This window comes from Lithobates pipiens, unplaced genomic scaffold, assembly GCF_037356315.1.
Source record: "Lithobates pipiens isolate NorthernLeopardFrog02 unplaced genomic scaffold, aLitPip1_a1.2 Scaffold_30, whole genome shotgun sequence".
Taxonomy (NCBI): Eukaryota; Metazoa; Chordata; class Amphibia; order Anura; family Ranidae; genus Lithobates; species Lithobates pipiens.
Window position 1 is genome coordinate 84359459 of NW_027507791.1, and position 19631 is coordinate 84379089.

The 19631-nt window shown below is 40.8% G+C and overlaps 1 protein-coding gene across 1 annotated transcript in view; it reads left to right on the forward strand.

The window, feature by feature from the left end:
• The window catches only part of TYRO3 (TYRO3 protein tyrosine kinase), a 312942-nt gene that overhangs the window by 262873 nt on the left and 30438 nt on the right, over positions 1-19631 (forward strand). Inside the window, exons 14-15 of the mRNA XM_077464521.1 lie at positions 2313-2405; positions 13650-13771. Coding sequence (XP_077320647.1) covers positions 2313-2405; positions 13650-13771 — 215 coding nt within the window. The remainder of the gene's footprint in view (positions 1-2312; positions 2406-13649; positions 13772-19631) is intronic.

Sequence of the window (19631 nt, forward strand, 5' to 3'; positions counted from 1 at the left end):
TGTACTGTACTGCATTGCCATTGCAGAATTTTGGGTCTGTATACTCTATTGTTCACTGTAGGAGTTCATTATTTCTGACCTTGTCCTACAAGCACCATTAGTTCCTATCTATCTCTAACATTAATTTAAAGCTGGCCATTCCCTAGTAACAATTTATTCAATAAATTTTCTTTTTATGGACATTCATTCAATTTTCGAATCGTTAGTGATAATTTTCTACCACGGCGACAAGAAAATTCCGAGGGGCAGAATTGAAAATTTGTCTCTAACCAATGACTTTTTAACAGTGAATGTGTGGTTTTCATTTGAGCAAGTCTGTTCACTACAAAATTAATTGTTAAAAGAAAATGTTTTTAAAGTGCTTTCAAACAACATTTGTTATGTCGTCAAATTATTTTTTGGAGTGTTTGTACGAAACAGCGGTAGTGATATATATATATATATATATATATATATATATATATATATATATATATATATATATATATATATATATATATATATTACTAGTTATATTATATATAATATATTATATTATATATATGTGCTAGTATGCATATGAAAGACTTGCCTTAACACGAAGCCCTCTGGCGGCATGCTGTCACCGATACAGAGGCTTCCATCTTCAACTGGTCTTCTTTCCGGGTTCGTGGACTCCAGCCTTCTGACTGGCATAGCCCGATGACGTCACTTACACGCATGCAAGTCTCAGCCGTGGCACACAGCTCTGAAGGAACAGCACTAGTATGCTGACATATGATATCAACAGCTGCTACTTGCTAGAATATCTCCTAAATGGTGCACGTTAAGGAGATATTCATTTTATTACAGGTAAGCTTTATTATAAGCATACCTGTAGGTAACGATCAAGAAAAAGCGAAGTTTACTACCACTTTAAATTGAAGATCTACAAACGTATGGCCAGGTTTAGTCTTCAAAGACGTGTTGTCCCCTCTTCTAACTTGCCACACTTTCATTAAATGCCTAATTGTTTGTATCATGGGAATTTTTAGCAAGCTTTTAATTTTAACTTTGTAATTTGCCAGCAGAAAACATGCTGGAAAGTATCCACATATTGAAACATAAAGCTGTTCAGAAGAGTAAAAATCAAACTTTTATGGGTGCTATCTATTCTCTTGGATGGAGGGACACGTACCAAGTAAATTAGTGACATAATTTGATGCAAACCATGCTGTCTCTCATTTAGCAATGTTGCTTTTCTCTAAATTTTTGACCCCTGCAGCTGGAATTCCAGGCAGCAGAGACAGATTTGCAAAGGTTTGAGACAGATTTAGCACTGAAGATGAGACAGACTTTCCCTCAAAGCAGATGCACAGTCAGGACGTGGGCAGATTTTATTCTGTGTGCAGTGCTACTGCTAGAGCAGCAGAAAGAGGAATTTATGAATAAAGTAATAGTATCATAAATCTGTCCATGCTCCTGTTTAGCATTGCCTTGCTGCGCAAGGCAAGTACTTGAACTTTAAAAAAATTCAGATTTTTTTTTTCAGGTTACTCTAAGCAACAGTGATAATCCTAAAGGTCTACCATGCAATACACCCCTGCCCATACCATAGGGGACATTTATCAACTGATAAATGCCCCCTATGGTATGGGCAGGGGTGTATTGCATGGTAGACCTTTAGGATCATCACTGTTGCTTAGAATAACCTGAAAAAAAATGGAATTTATTTCAAAGTTCCCATGTACTGTATAACTATTAGTCTCTATTTGGGTCATCAGATCAAATACCCTACATATCAGTGAAAATTGTGTCTTTGATTACTTTTTTTTTTTGATGGTGCTTCAAGTACTTACCCAGCTTACTACTTAGTAAGCCCCTGACCCTCAGTAAGCATGCAAACAGTGAAGTCAAAACTTTAAACTTCCATACTGGTTCACGGTCAGGGACTGGCAAACCAATGAGCATGCAACTTCAGCTCTAGAAACTTCCCTATTTCTGTCAAAACAGATTTTCTTTAACCCACCTCATACAAAGCTGTTCTACATTGGTATAATAATTGGTTAAGAAGACCTGTTCCATTTGCAGAGACTGCTAAACATGACTCCATCCTGCCGTAGGCATAGAATTGGAGAGCAGATGAGTGAAGGTCATTATGTGCCAGTCTTTAAGGGAGGTCTTTAAACCATTGCTGGCATCTACATCATAAGAACCTTGTTAGATGCGATTCCAATAGACAAGCACAGATTTCATTTCCAGCACAGATATAATGAGCCTTCCGGATTCTAATTTCAGAGCTTGTTCCTCCGCACTTCTCGCCTCTTCTAACATTTCTCCCTTTCTCCTGCCAGCGGAAATTTTCTGCTCCAGCGATATTGAAGAATTCTTGAGAGAAGCTGCTTTTATGAAAGAATTTGACCATCCGAACGTCTGCAAATTAATAGGTAAAAAGAAGGAAGATGTTTGACACGTCTTTCGCTCTGCATTGCTCGCTCTGTTAATGATAGAATTGCAAAAGTGGTCTTATTTTGGGATATGTCTAAAAGTTTTGACTAGATAGCTATTGTATGTGTAGCTAATTATGATAATTTTTTTCTAATCCAGAATCAGTGCTCATAATTCACACTGAAATATAGAGAACCATAGGCTTGTCCAATAGGGTAGAGGTGGAGGGGATGGTTATCCAAAGAACAGTTTTTCTCTTTTTTTTATCCTTTTTTCAGTTAAAGCACCCTTTGAAATTATGTGCAATCTCAAGACACCCCATTTTAAAATGTGAACAGTTTTACATGTCGCAACAGCATCCACCCACGTGAGACGCCCCAACATTAGAGGTGATTTAATCATCCACCATTGAAAACTGCTACTGATTAATATTCTAGCATTTCTCTTCTCTCCGTTTCTCTCCTTTCTCTGCTTCCCCAGAACTGATAGAGAGATGCCTAGAAGGGCAAACAAGGATGTTGTGCAGCTGTCTGAAGTCCTCCTTATCAGCCGGTGACATCACTGGTTGTTAAGATGCCATTGGCTGGCCCGCACAATATAAACCTGTTTATTTATGTAATAAAAAGGCGTGCTTGATCCATTTGCTGGCTGCCTGATGATTATTGCGCAGTTTGCGGCAATTTTTAGGCATTTTTCAAAGGCACCCCAGAATGCCACACCACCCTGGTTGAAAAAAAAGCTGCCATAGAAAACAGCCGGAGATGACTTCACTGAAAGGACGACAGTGTGCTAAATGTTTGGTTGCTAGGGAATAGTGTATGGTGGACTTTAGCTTTGCTCTTTGTAGTTTTTTTTACTGAACAAGCCCAGTTTAGGCCCATCCATAGAGGCAAATTACAACATGACTGTATTCATAGTGAACAACCAGGAACCAATATAATGTAAACTATAAGCTTATTGGTTGCTAAATACTTTGCCCATCATCTTTGTACCTTTCTGTTAAATATTGCATCATTAAAGACTTGTTGAGTATATGAATGGGGAGGGAAAGGTGTTGGGTTAAGGATCACCTTATCTAGTTGTCCTGGTTAGACGTTAGTTTTGTTGTGAAGGAGAATATTCCCTTAGGTGGCTCTCCAGAGCATTGTTTTTCAACCTATTTTCAGGCAATGTGTCCTACAAAAATATTCACAATCTTGAGGTACCCCATTCTAAAATGTAAATAATGAAACTTTGTTTTCCATATCGCAGCAACATCCACACACATGGCATACCCAACCTTAGCGTTGATTTATGCTTACAAAACAAATACATCTTTGCACACTGGTACTGACTAGTATTCTGGCATTTCTCCTCGGTTTTTCTTCCTAAAGTGGCAAGGGGTAGGCAAACAAGGATGTCCTTAGGTGCCCAGTGTCATCCTTAACCTATGATAGCATAGTTTTTTTAGGAAGCTGGCAGCTAACCCATGCAGTTCCCAAGGTTATAACTGTGCACAATAAAAACCTGTGGTTTTGTGAGACAAAAAATGCAGACTTTATCCACCTGCCAGCTTGTTGAGAATTTTTAGGTACTCCCGAGCCTGTGGAACGCACGCCACGATCAATCTTTTCACATGTTCGGATTTATATTTGAAATCGTATTTTTTGTAAGTACCCATTCCCTTGTACAAATAAATTTGTTTTAATGGTACTTCACTATCCATTTTTTTTTCTTCACTTTTGGGTACCTGTTTTGTTTGGCTGAGAAACGTATTAAAGAAACTGCGGATTTGAAGATCTGATACCACATCCGTCATTCCTGGACACCATTACAAAGCTCTAAGTGAGCTGAATATTTCTGAAGCCTTTTGCACTACTTACCTTCGGATAGGAGCACTTTTTGTCACTTTTTGTTTGGCCATTATTTGGTTTTATATACATTGGGATATTTATTCATTGTGTTTGCGAGCACTATATTTGATTAGCACTTTGTGTGTAGCAGCTGCATTTTTATTTTACTTTTTTACACCATTTAGAGGGAGTTTATATATTCAGTTTATATATTTTTTCACAGTCCATAGAGTCTGCCCATTTTTTTTTTTCGTTATTTTTTTTTATCTGTGTATAGATATGTTTGTCCCGAGCATGTTTGAAGCCATTTACTGTTGACTGTCTCACTACCTCTGCTGGAAGTTTATTCCAAGCATTAACTACCCTTTCACTAAAATAATATAAAATTTGTTTTGAACTTTCCTCCAGTTACTTTGAAGGCATGTCCCCATGTTCTTGATTTTAGTTTCATATTGAGCATCCTGCCCTCCTGAACTATATTCAGGTTTCGATCATGTCTCCCCTTTCCCTTCTTTCCTCCAGTCTATACATATTAAAGCGGAGTTCCACCCATTTAAAAATCAGCAGCTACAAAAAGTGTAGCTGCTGACTTTTAATAGACACTTACCTGTCCCATGGTCCAGCGATGCGGGCGCACAAAGCCTCACTCCTCTCTCCCTCCTCTCAATAGCGCCAGCACTCTAACTGTGGGCGCCCACTGCTCATGTACGAGCCGCACTGTGAATGGCTGGGCAATCTTCTGGGACCTGTGACATGTCCCAGAAGATTGCAGGGAGGAAAGAGGGAAAGGTGATCTTCTGGCGCTGCGGCACCAGGGGAGGAAGTTGCGAGCTAGATGCCTCAAACGGTACCTGCTCCTCCCCCAAAAAAATGACATGCCAAATGTGGTATGTCAGGGGTAATTTTTTGGTGGAAATCCGCTTTAAGTTCCTGCAGTCGCTCTTGATATGTTTTATCCCCCAGACCTTTCACCATTTTTACCTGTCTCTGGGCTCATTCTGTCTTATCAATATCTTTCTGTAAGTGAGGTCTCCAGAACTGGACACCGTATTCTAAATTAGTTCTCACTAAAGATCTATATAGGGGAATCGGAACCTCCTTCCTCCTGCTGATGATCCCTCTAGTGAGGCATCCTAAAATTTGATTCACTTTTCCCACTACCTGGTCACACAGTTTGCTAATTTTGCGATCATCTGAAATAAGTATCCTCCAAATCTTTTTCTTCTGTAGTGCTGGCTAACACTGTACCCCCAATGGTGTACTCTCTGAAGGAATTCTTTTTCCCAGGTGCAATATTTTACATTTAGAAACCTTGAACTGCAGTTTCCACTGCGTTGACCAATCCTCCAGCAATGCCAAATCATGTTCCATGTTACAAACACCTTCAGGGATTTCAACCCTATTACACGCTTTTGTATAATCAGCAAAAATACATACCTTGCCCAACAAACCTTTAGTTATATCACTTACATATAGATTAAATAGAACAGGACCTAGTATAGAGCCTTGTGGTACACCACTAGTGACTGGTCTCTGTTCCCGAGTGAAGCCCATTTACAACCACACTCTGGTATCTATCCTTTAGCCTACTGCATATCCACTGAATCACCCAAGGGTTAAGTCCTAGCTTGTAGAGCTTTTGTGTTAGATCATTGTGTGAAACTGTATCAAATGCCTTGCTGAAATCAAGATATGCTACAGCACCACCCTGGTCCAAAACATATTGGTAATATAGTCAAAAAACTCATTAGGATTAATCTGACATGAACTGCCCTCAGTAAAGTAGAGTCCATTGAAAAGGGAATGTGGCTTGCCAGAATATCGCAGCGCGCATGCTCATGAAACACGTTCACTACAAGTGCCATCATCCCCTGCAGCCATCCCTGTCTTGTGTCTCATGCCTCGTTCTGAGTTCCTGAGTTCCTCGTTCTGAGTTCCTCCACAGCAGCCAGCTTTTCCATTTACGGCAGTGGACACATACACAGACAGCGCCAGAGCGTGGAAGATCAAGGGACCAGGAAGCAGGAGTGTCACCAGGACTTACCCTTGCGGGGACCTATATGCTTGTATTCACCACTTAAATATTGCTCCTCTGGATACAGGCTGGGAATCCCTACAGACAGAAACAGCACACTCTTCTATCAATTTTTGGAGGCTGGTAATGATTGCTCAAAATAGGGGGCAGGAGTACAAAGGTTAGAGTATCCATCTTTTGGGCTCTTTTTCGCACCTCACCGAAGCAACCTTCACTGATTATCTGAAGACGCTGAGGGATCAGAGGCATTTGAAGATTCACCTGTCCCCGCAGAAGGCTCAATCTGCCTGTGTGTATGACTCCGCTCTTGAGGGGGTCCATCTGCTCCAGTGAGGGTTTCCACTTACAGAGCTTCTCCAAGTTGAGACCCGTTTCTGTATTAATACTATCTTTAGCGACGGTTGATGGATACCGGATAATTTATATCTATAGTTGATTTTGCTGTGCATCTATATATATCGACTCATCTCTCCATATACCTATCAATTCTGTGTATTTTGTTGTTTCTTCATGATCGACAATACCCCTTCAATCTCTGTATCACGTTGCCATATGGACATTTATTTGAAGGATCACAATTTATTTGTACCTTGTGTTATATTAGGGTGATTGTTCACTTTAGCGCAACTTATTTTATACTGTGCCCTCAGTAAAGCCATGCTGCTTTGGGTCCAGCGAGAAACACCTCTTACAATTGAATCACCACCAAGAATATGAATTTTCCTTTAGGAGCCTTATCTACAACACTTGCCTGGTTTGCAACTTCCGATTAAAACAGTTACTTTGGCATTGCAATTTTATTTCAGGGTCCTCCTTCCTATGCAAAGAAGGGTTGTTCATCTCACAAGCAGCTATGTTTGCAACCTTTTTATCTGCTTCTAGCTCAGAAAGAACACTATACCTGTTATGCAGTGTCGCACCAAAAGCTACAGTATATGTTTATGGTTCACAGCCTCACTCTTCCTGGCCCAACAGTTGTCCACACTTCCCTTCTCCTGCATAGTCTTTGAGGAATAGGTGGCTTTTTGCAGGGCAGCTCAACAGAACAAACACGCTTAGACCGCTTCCTGATCTCAGACTGCAAGGCACAAACCAAGGAATTTAAACAAGCATTTTCATCATGTAGACTAGAAATCTGCATACAATTGGGACAGATTTTCCAGCTTCCAAAAAGTACCACGGAAAACAAATGCCAAACAAGTATTGCACTGAACTAAACCAGGCATTTTAAAAAAGATTTACTTAAATTCAAACGCAGGTACTAACCAAAGATAGTTAGCTGTCTCCAGACTCCTGCTCTTTTTAAGCTACCACTGTTCAAAACTATGCAATTTTGTCCTCCTGCATTTCTGTACTGCTGCACTTGGAGAGCGAAAAAAAAGAGCGAAGTCTGCAAACAAGGGCCATAAGTTGACTTGTGTCTCAGACCAACCTAAAGTACCAGGAGTTAAGAGCGAAGTCAACGGTATAAAGTCTACTAAAGGTTTCTATTAAAAGTTGTTTAGTAAAAATGTCACAATTCAAGGGCTCTAAAGGCTCCCCTTCACCAGGACTTTAAGAGATTACTCATAAAGTACAATGAATATATCATCTAAATGGCTCACATTGTGTTAGTATTGTTTAAATATATAATCAGTTATGCATATTACCCAATGTGAACCATTTAGGTCATATACTTATTGTACTTTTATTGTAATCTCTTATAGCCAGATAAAGAGGGCCTTTGAAGGTCCCAAATGCATTGATGTGTTGCTAAAGACAACTTTTAATAAAAATCTTTTCTGGACTTTATTCAACTGCCTTGGCACTTTCCTCGTTGTACTTAAAGCTATTGAATATTTGTAATTGTCTTCTTGTAATTGTCTTCTTAAGAGTCTTTTACCAGCCAATACATGGATGGATGAGACAGGTTCCCAATTTTCATTTACAGTGGAATGCTAAATTCCAGCAATGACCAAATATTTTGATTCTGATGCTTGTGTTCCCATTGAGGAGATGTATCTTCACTTCCTTTTCCGGTGACAGGAAGTCAGAGGGGCAAGACGTGAAATCTCTCCAGTGGTGTAATACAGAGCCAAATTTTCCATTAGGCACAATAGGCCTGTGGCTAAAGGCAAATAGGTAGCTTTCCCTGTAAAATAAGTGATGCTAGCAAAGTGGTGGTGGGGAGGGGAGGGGAGGGTAGGTTGTTTTGGGAATTAAAATGTGTGTGCCTGCAGGCTCCAGTAGGGAAAGGTGAGAACCTTTGTAAGCATTTTTATTGCCATCTCTGCCTTCCTGTCCTGGTGACCCCTGGTGTCACAGGGATAAGTGATGAAGTGGAAACTTCCCTAGTGGAGGCACAAATAAAAAGCTCTTCCCCACTTTGCTTAAGACCAAAAACCATTGCCTAGAAACCAGGCCGATTTGTTCTAGACTGATAATATATATTGCTGTCATTAAAATGAGCAGATGCCCTGTCACATCCTTTAGGAATTACACTTTTTTAATGTTCTAATGATGTTTTCACAGATAGTTTCACATGCCAAAATATTACTGCTCATGTTATCAAACTCGGAGCTATACACTTTTAATTTGCTTGGAGCTTAGTTTCAGGATGGGTCTTGTATAAAAATATTGTTACATGGAAGAGGAAATGTGTGATACTGGTATACAATTCAATGATAAGAGAAGAAAATAAAAAGCAAGTAACTGCCCTGAAATATAAGCCTTTGTTCATATGGACATCTTGCGTTGTTTCATTTAAACACACAAACATCATATTCCTCAAATCAAGCTCTCCTGTGTTTAAATGTTCTGGTGTTTACACACGTTTGGACGCCCCTGACACACAGATTTCTATTTTCTCTAAACACGGCTAAACTGAATGCACCTAAAGTAAATGCGCATTCTGCATTAAACCATTTAAAATCATTACATGCATTTACGATATTTGCATTTGGAAATGTCCTATAAAAGCATATATATTTCACGCCATATGAATGTGGTACTGTCTGTTGTAGCTTTTCTTTATTTAAATACACGCTGGTACATAACCGTGATATGGGTAGACAAATTTGCCCCTATGCATTTTCAGGGGTGCAGGGAACCAGGCACCCTTCTCCATATTTGGACATGCCCCAAAGTCCTATGATTTTGGTCCTGGATCTATGCAATGTTCTGAATGGTCTTAAACATATCTCATGCAGCAATGCTTTCCAGGCTTTGCGTGCAAAAGTCGATCCTTTCTTTGACTAAAGCCCAGAGGAAACTGGTGGGGTTGGTGTTCCATGCAGCACGGCAGACCTTGGCCAGAGCCTGGTGCAAACCATTCCTTCATTTCGCTGAAGTTAGGCAGCAGCTCATGGGAATCATAAGAAGCTTCGCATCTATATTTACTGACGCTCACTCCAAATTCTTGAAGATTTGGGATCCATGGATAACCTATAATGACCATCTATACTTCAACCGTTCTTTACTCTCCATATGATTATCTGGATGGACATTTTCTTTTTGTGCTGTGTAATGAGTTGGCCCATCCAGGATTCCCCCCCCCCCCCCCCCCCACAGGAAGCCTCCCCCTCTCTCCGCTTTCTACCTCTCTGCCACCCCCGGCAGATTTTGGATGGATTTCCTCCTGTATGCTCTTCCCCTCTTCTCACACCTTAGCCCTGTCTTGGGTTTTGGAAGACCTTACTCATTCTACTACCCCCAATGAGGCACACTCCCTCAAATGTAGTGTTACCGATGGAGCTTCTTCCAGCTTACAGTTGAACATGCTGTGGCTTGAAATAGTATTCATACCCCTTGACATTTTCTAAATTTTGTCATGTTACAAACAAAAACATAAATTTATTTTATTGGGATTTTATCTGATAGACCAGCTCTCAAAAATTCCACTCACCTGCTCCCATTTTGCAAGTGGATTTTGAGGGCTGGTGAGCTATGACTGCCTGGGAGTGGGGGCTGGGAAACACCACCGGCAGGCGGGTTGTTTGGGAGCCGTTCTCCCAGCGATCAGAGGGAGAGAGAGGGGCGAGACGCCGCCCAGATGATCAGAGCGCCGGGAACATAACCGCTTTCATTTCGATAGCTGTGTGTTCCCTGCCATGCTCCGTCACATACAGCCCCTCCTCTTTATCTGTGAACTTTGATAGACAGATCACCCGTCCAATCCTGGGACAGGTAAACTGTCTATCAAAGTTCCCCGGACAAGAGGGGGTTGCATTTGATGGCGAGCGGCGGGGAACACACAGCTATTGAAATGAAAGCGGTGGCTTTTATCTAGTGCAGGACTAATAGTTGTCCTTTAAACAGATTCTCCCACCTGAGCTGTGGTTCTCTGCAGCTCCTCCAGAGATGTCATGAGCCTCTTGGCTGCTTCTCTGATGCTCTCTTTGCCCGCCCTGACTGTTCAGATAGACGGCCATGTCCTGGTAGGTTTTCATTTGTGCCATACTCAGATGATGATTTGAACAGTGCTCCGTGAGAGATTCAAAGCTTGGGATATTTTTTTATAACCTAACCCTGCTTTAAACTTCTCCACAACTTTATCCCTGACCTGTCTGTTGTGTTCTTTGGCCTTTGTGATGCTGTTTGTTCTCTACGGTTCTCTAACAAACCTCTGAGGGCTTCATAGAACAGCTATATTTATACTGAGATTAAATTACACACAGGTGACTTCTGAAGGCAATTGGTTCCACTAGATTTCAGTTACGGGTATCAGAGTAAAGGGGGCTAAATACAAATGCACGCCACATTTTTCAGATTTTTTTTGTAAAAAAAATTGAAAACCATTTATCATTTTCCTTCCACTTCACAATTATGTGCCACTTTGTGTTGGTCAATTACATAACACCCCAATAAAGTACATTTACATTTTTGGTTGTAACATGACAAAATGTGGAGAATTTCAAGGGGTGTGAATACTTTTTCAAGGCCCTGTATGCTGTTACCTGTGCCTCATAGATTAAGATGTAATTTGCAGTGTCACCTCTGCTCTATTCAGTGGACCTCTTCCTATAATTTTTTTTTTTGCCTCTGTAGTCCCACCATTGTTTTCTATATGCAAATGTTTTACATACCCTCTACCAATACTAAAAACCCAATAACCCTTTTTTTGTGAAATAAATGCAAAAATCCACTTTATCTCACTCTCCTAGTAGCTCCAGCTAGGTCCATGGGTTCCATGCGCTGAAATTTTCAGTTCCAGCTGCATGTGGAGCATTGAACACTAGGAATTTACAATTTATACCATGATACGTGTAATTACTTTTTTTTTTTTTTTTTTTTTTTACTGTATTTATAATTTCAATGGCTTGGCTATGATTCATTTTGTTTGTTTGCATGACAATTTTATTAAATCTTTAGACTGCATTTACTCATCCACCTCATTTAAAGTCCAAAAAAAACCTGATCCTGTTCCTTTCAAGCATGTTATACAACACAGTGCTTGTGCTATGTAATTTTGACCCCCTGTATACCCTAAAAAAACTGTCTGATCCTGCCTGGCTATACCCCCCCCCCTGCAAACAGACCACAATAATCATGGCTGCTAAGCCCCTGATACCGTGGTCTATTTGCGTGATTCCGTCAGCTACAGCTCTCCTGTCTGTGGCTCTCCCTGTCAGTGTCCTCTGTTCTCCTCCCCCCTCTCCTCCCTGCTTGTTCCTGGGCCAGCACCCCCACCTTGGTCCCGTTCTTCTCTTGCCTATCATAACTCTTCTTATCCCCTCTTTATCGTTAGAACATCTGTCCCTGTCCCTGTGTAATGTAAAAACTCCACCGATCTGTACCTGTATAAACATCTCCCGGCGCCTAGCCGCTCATCGGCTCTCTCTCCTCCGCCTCCCCAACTGACGTCAGCGCCTACTGCAGCTGTGAGCCGAGACAGAAGAGAGGAGAGCAATCACCTGCACCCGGAGCAGGGCTTATATCGTTACAGATCGGCAGATTTTTTTATATTACACAAGCACAGGGACACACGTTCTTATGATACAGAGGGAATAAGAAAATTATATTACAGTGGCTTAATGACCACCTACTAGGGGCCAATGACTACACCCCATTCAATCACTCACTCAATTCCCGGTTGTTTAAACTCTGGTTAGACGATTTATAGACTTGTTTATTCCTTAAACTGACCATCAGTCATATCTGCCTGTGTATATTATTGTGATAAATGAGGTTGATTTTGAAAGTGACCAACTAGCTATGACATTTTGATATTGCCTCCTTCTTCCTTCATGATATTTTTTTTATTTTTTTTTTGGTCTGACAAATTTTCTGCTTTAGTGGTTGTCACGTGAGCACCGAGATAACCTTGGTTTTCTGATTTCTCCTGTTGCATAATATTTTCTTGGCTGATTGTGATCAAATGTCAACGCACATTGTTTAAATCGCGTCTATAGTGTTTTAAGTTGTTACTTATACAATAAAGGGTATCACTTAAACTCCAAACCTTCCAGCTATAAAAATTCAACTAATTGGCTTAAAGCAGTAATAGCATGTAATATATTGCAGCTTACCAGTCCATAGATGTGGTGGCACATTAGTTTTCATTATTAGGGTTTTTTTTTCTTCGTTTCACCTGTTGATGAGCCTGTAATATACCTCCTTGTATTAGAGTGTCTACATTAGGAAAACCACAATTGCTCTTTATAGGACGTTCACGGCAACTTCTAACCAAAAAAATAAGAATTAATAACATTTATTTTCTCGATTTGAAAGGTTTGAACCACATATATTACATCACATATTACATAGTATAAAATATTTTACACAATTGGGGTTACAACATCAAGAAGTGTGATCCAAATGGTATCCCCCACAGCATCCCCTGGGAGAACACAGTGGCTCCACAGGAAGCATTCTCCTGTCAACACTGTGTTAATGGGGGAATCAAGCGGATTTCTTTCCTGCAACGCGTGATTTCAGGAAGGAAATTTGCTCTGTTTATGGCCGGCCTTAGTCATATACCAAATATTCAAAGATACCAAAGATATTACAGAACTGTGATTGGTCAGGTGCTAATAATAATGCAGGCAAATGCAATTAGTTTATAAAAGGTGCAGTGGTAAAACTATGTAGAAGTGGAAGTTCATAGACCTACCATAGTCTATATGGAAGCCTGGAGCATACACATAAAATTTTGTCTTGCTGCATGGTGACTCGTTTGGGTAGCAGTAGAGTTTTCCAGATCATAAACAATGCTACAATCATTTAAAACAAATTGCAGTACAAAGCACTAAACATTCTCTTAGTCATTTGCTGCAGGCCCAAGTGTTGAGATTGTCTATGCTTGAAGACCTCTATATATAAAGCATGCCATGCAGTCTAGTTACTTGTAGTTGATTGAACAGCACCCAAAGTATTCATTCTACGTATATCATTCACAGGAGTGAGTCTGAGAAGTCGTACAAAGGGAAGGCTGCCAGTTCCAATGGTCATCCTACCATTTATGAAGCATGGTGATCTCCACACCTTCCTGTTGATGTCTCGCATTGGAGAAGAACCCATTGTAAGTTTGTCAGGAGGTGTAGCTTTGATATTTTGATGTTTCAGTTGCCCTGTTGGCTGCTGAACCCCCTGGCTTGTGTTGACATATCAATATTTTCCACTGCCAGAAACGAAAAAAACTGAGTATCTTTGATCTTATGCAAGGATTTGAATTTGAAAGTCTTTAGGTATATAAGTCTATATACGTGCCTATTGAAACATTTACCTTCCAATTCAGCCTTGATTTAAGATTACTCTTTGTCAAAGGTAAAAGACCCCTGGAGATGTGACAGTTGCTGCTGTCAGCTGTCTGGATTTTCTATGCTGATATCACACTCCGTCTTCTAGCTCCTAAGTTAATATATCAGTATCAACCCCAGAGCTCTGTAGTGTGCATTCCTCTTTATATGGGGCTCTCACATAAGATATGGCAGTTGGCAGTACAACAGCTGTCAGATTTTAGATGGCATCTCATCTCTAACTTCCTGGGCCTAGAGTCCACTTTGCAGTTATAACTATGTAAAACATTTTTAAAAAAGTACCTACACTGTTTAAAAATTCAGCAATACACTGTTTCACCCTGCTCGGCACATATTCAGTTTCTCTCCATGTTTAGGCACCTTTAGGTGCTGACGAATTTGTAGAAGCCGATGTGCTGGTAGCATTAAAGTGGAAATAAATCCTCTTATCCTTTATAGCCAAGAAAGCTACTTTTGTTTAATCTGCAACTGCTGGGGTGCTGCAAATGTGGTCTGTTATGACACCAGTTATTTGAAGATTTGACAGTTTAGTTGGGGAAAAAATCAAATGTGACAGCAATGCTGGCATTTCAGGAATGTAACTTTTTTTAAACTGTTGGGTTTAGTTCTGCTTTATGATTTACTTCTGCTCAGGCGCTCTGGGCTTCAGCAAAATGGCAGCCTCCAGCTAGAAGAAACAGGAGCAATGCTGGGGGCAATTTTCAGCACACACACATTTCTGAAGCATAATTATTATATGGGATGTATCTTGCTAAAGAATATTATTTTGTATCAAGTTGTTATGGGCCATTGTACATTCACATCAGCCCCTTTGCAATCTAACCTCCCTTACTCACATTCCTAAAAAAACATAATAGGACCTATTTAGACAGATGTGACTAAAGCTATTAGCATGTCTTTGGAGTGTGGAGAGAATCTCACACAGACACAGGGAGAACATGCAAACTCCGTGCAGGTAGTGCCGTGGCTGTGACATTTTCTGCAGTAAGGTACAAAACCTTCTGAATGCAGCTTCTGTCGCAGCCCCCCTAAATACATACCTGAACCCGTTCTCCATCCAGTGATGTGCACAAGAGCCGAGACTCCCTCAGCTCTTTCAATCCTCATTGACTCAGATACAGTAGCAGGAGCCATTGTCTCCCTCTGCTGTCAATCATAGCCAGTAATGAGAGAGTTGGGGATGGAGCCCAGCCCTGCTCTGTGTGCCTTATGGACACACAGAGCAGGGCTCAGGAGCGAGCATGCATGAACGCCCTCATAGCAAGTGGCTTGCTATGAGGCACTTGGCATGGGGGGGTAGAAGCCCAAAGCACTGGCGGGGCAAAACCATTGCACAGAGCAGGTAATTGTGACATGTTTGCTATTTTAAACAAAACAAACCTTTAATATTACTTTGAAGTGTACTTCCACTTTTGCAGCAGCTCCATGAGATGTGTTAAATCTTCTCATTCACATAGCATAATTAAAAGCAAGAAATTGTGTACTTTTTTACACTTTTCTAAAAACTGAAGTTTCCCCTTGCTATGCAGATGAGACTGGAGAGTTGACAATTACCATAATTAACTCTTCTGTACTGTGCTTGCAGATTTCATTATCGGTTGTAAATTTGAACATTCTATCCTAACAAAGGGTTAAAGAACTTAAAGTTGAGCTTCTGCTTTGCTGTGATAATGAGGGGATACTCAGTATGTCCCTTGCTGTCAGTGGAGACAGATTAAGTTTCATTTCATTTAAATTATTCAGAGTAGCTTGCTGTCTTTCCAAGGCCTGCTCAAAACAAGCACCTAAAAGATGGAAAGTATTTTTAGGTATGCTGTGCACATGGGAAAACATGTAAAAACATAGTGGGATTTTCTCAAATTTGACTGCAAAACTGGACACTGCAAAATTTGAATGCACTTAATTGCTGCATATAGACTTTAAAAGATAGATCACACGTGCTATTTTCTGACAACCCCAGGCATTCTAGCTCTGCTGACTAGGCAAGTTTATGTTAATGCAGAGTGGAAGGAGGATGCAGTGAATGAGACATGCTCAGAGGGAGAATTGTAATGATAAAGGAAAAGAGTTTTTTTAATCTGTCTCATTAGGGTTGCTGGTGGGCATCTGCTTTCCACCAGACGAGAGATCTTAGACCAGCCATTCTCAACCTTAGGGCTCCTCCAGAGATTGCTAGGGGTAGAGATTCCTTGAGCATTCTTTCCATCTGACGGTGCCTGCATAGTTACAGGACCAGTGCCACTTGGCAAAAACAACTACATCAATGTTCATTTTAGCTGTCTGTAAGTGTGGCATTCCTTCTCAAATGTAAGGGGCATTTTTGCCATTGACTCCCAATGAATTGATTTTAGTAGGGGTTCCCCAAACCTAAAAATTATTTTAGGGGTTTCTATGGGAAAATAAGTTATGAAAGGCTATCGTAGATCAATCTAGCTTCATCTGATGACTGTCATTTCATGTATATAGATGTATTTAGCCAATAATAATAAACTTTATTTTTTTTTTTTTTAGTCAGAAAAAGATTTTTATTTTGTTTATTGTGCCAAATACATGCCATACAGGATATTACAGGATAAGATAGAAAACAATTGTTATCACAAGTTGCTTTGTCAAACATTGTATTGTGTACAGTCTATATGTGATTTAAACATTCTAAATGATATGCAATGATACATGAGAAAGGCATAGCAGATAGAACTAATTAAGAAGGAACCAATTAAAAAAAAAAAAAACATCATAAAGAAAAATAAGACAGTTGAATATTCTTAAAGGGCTCTACATGCCCCCAGGGCCCTGGGGACATGTCGCTCCCAAGCATTCTACATGACCCACCAAAGTCATCAATACTACTTGAATCAAGTGCTATGTATGTTCTCTTTTCGACTACTAAAGTTAGCGTCTTTTAACTCCTATCCCTGTAAAAGTCTGTCTTTTACCAATTGATGTGGTGCCAACCCCGGAGCATCCAACCAAGCCTGCCACATTGCATAGAATTTGCGTGGTGCATTTCTGTGCTGATATGTTAGTTTTTCTCTTATTAGCAGTGTATTAACCTTTTTGACCTATTGTCGCCTAGTGGAAACCCTGGGAGTTATCCAAAATTGTGCAATTAGTTTATGGGCAACATATAGCAGATGAAGAATCACCGTGTGAGCTGAAGGGGTTAATATCTCCTCATCCAGGGCACCCAGTAGGCATACCATAGGGTTTTGTGGTGTAGTGATAGTATAAACCTGTGGTATTGCAAGGACTTTCTTCCAATAGCGGAAGAGTTTGGGACATTTCCAGAGTATGTGCATGAGGTCACCATTGTCCATCTCACATTTTGGTCAGAGGGGTGTGTCCACGTACTCCCCATTTGTGAAGTCATACCTGAGTCCTATATGCCCAATGTAGCAGATAAAGATGAGATCATTTTTGAGAGGCGGCTACTGAGACCAGGGAGGCGGAGGCGAGGCAAAGGTTCCACGTCTCCCCATACATGGCTCCCACATCCTCCTCCCATTTACACCTCTTGTATTGCATTGAAAGCACATTATAACTAGAGATCATACCTTTCTTTTCACCTTCCATTAGGATCTCCTGTATTAATGAGTGGTCTGTCAATCGAATCAATGTTTGCCTTGACTGCGTTGGTAGTGCGTGTCACAGCTGTAAATATTTGTAGAAGTTAGTACATGGTATATTGAATTCTGTTTGTAATTCTATAAATGATTTATGGTTGGGCCCATTATGTATTTGTGTGATTATCTTATTCCTGCTCTTTCCCAATTCCCATACCCTCTGAGTTTGAATAGCTCTTTATAGTTCAAGTTTCGCCAAAGGGGGGTATGAGTCAGGAAACCTCGTATCCCCAGCAGCCGCTTAATGTAGGACCATAGTGTCTTTAAAAGAAGTTTAGTTGGGGCCCCAGGATCGAAATGCGGATAACCCGCTTCCAGGCATGTCAGTGCTGTGTGTTGTCATCAGTTGTGGTGTGGAGAAGCCTGTGAATCGGGGCTGATGTGAATCGGGGCTGATATGTCTATCAATCCCCCCCCCAGCTGCTGTAGCTGGGAAACAAGGTAATATGCGCTAGTCCCCCTTCATCTTTGTTGTATTGTAGCCATAGACTGAGTATAGCCTCAAATACAAAATATACATATACCTTTGTTGTATTATAACATAGATAAGCTAATTCTGGTCATCTTTTTGCACCAGATTAGTTCCCTAAACTGGGAGTCTATCCTGTTGAACCAACATTGTGGAATCCGGTCTGGGGAGTTGTTAAATATGTACAGTAATTGGGGAGCCCATACCATTTTTATAAGGTTAATTCTCCCCACTACGGATGGTGCTAATTTGCACCAAGCATTCGAGCATTAGTACTGACTTGTTCCAATTAATGGAGAAGCCAGACAATGCACAAAAGGCCTTGATAAGTCATAACTGCACTCAATGATTCCTGCGTATCACACAAATATAGTAGTGTGTCATCAGCATACAATGACACTACCTCAGTGCCTGTACCGTGTTGAAACCCCACTATGTTACTGTCCACCAGTATTCGCAAGGTTCCAAGGCCAGGGCAAATGGCAGGGGTGACAATGGACACCCCTGTCTGGTTCCCCCAGAACAGTGGAAAAGGCTCCAATATTTCCCCATTAACCCTGATCCAGCCAATGGTTGGGCATACAATAATTTAACCCAGCTAATGAAATTTATACCTAGGCCTATATGATCCAACACTTTCTGCAGGTATGGCCATTCGACACTGTTGAAGGCCTTAGCTACATCCAGTGAGAAGATAGCCCAATTTCCAGTGTTGTCTACAGGGAGCTGTAAGTTTAGAAAAAGTCTCCTAATATTTTGGGCTGTGGATCTAGCGGGAATGAACCCTGACTGGTCTCTATGTTTGAGCTTATGTAAAACTTTATTTTATATAGCACCTTTAAAGACAGCTTCTCAAAGCACAAAAAAAAAACACAAATACACAGGGTAACATAAAGGGAAAAAAGGGACAATTATGTAAACGTTTGTCCAAAACAAGTTTTTAGATTTGATTTGCGTTTAGAGGAGATGACTCTCTGATGTTCTTTGGAAATTAATTCCAAAGTTTTGGAGCATGGAAAGACAAGGCTTTGTCTCCCATCGAGTGTAGGTGAATAGGGGACACACACAGCAGACCAGAATTTTAGGCGCAGAGGTTGCAAGGGGAGGAGTAAGTTGATAAAAGTTCAGAGAGATAATGGTATTTAGGGCTTTCACACTGGAGTGGTGCGCTCGCAGGGCATCAGAAAAAGTCCTCCCCGCTGCTCCCCATTGATTTCAATGGGGAAGCGCTGCAATACCACCGGCAAAACGCCGCTACGGCCCCGTTTTGCGGAGCAGATTTAACCCCTTTTCAACCACTAGCGGGGGTTAAAACTGACCCGCTAACAGCCGAATAGCACTGCTAAAATGACGGTAAAGTGCTGCTTTGCCGCTGATGCCCTAGGTGGCTCAGTGTGAAAGGGGTCTTATAAGTGAGCAAGAGGATATTAAAGTCTATACTATCTTATGCTAAAAATGTATGTCTAAATGCAGAGCAGGTACTTCTATCGCTGGTGAACTATAGACCATCGACCAATAAGCCCACCCCAG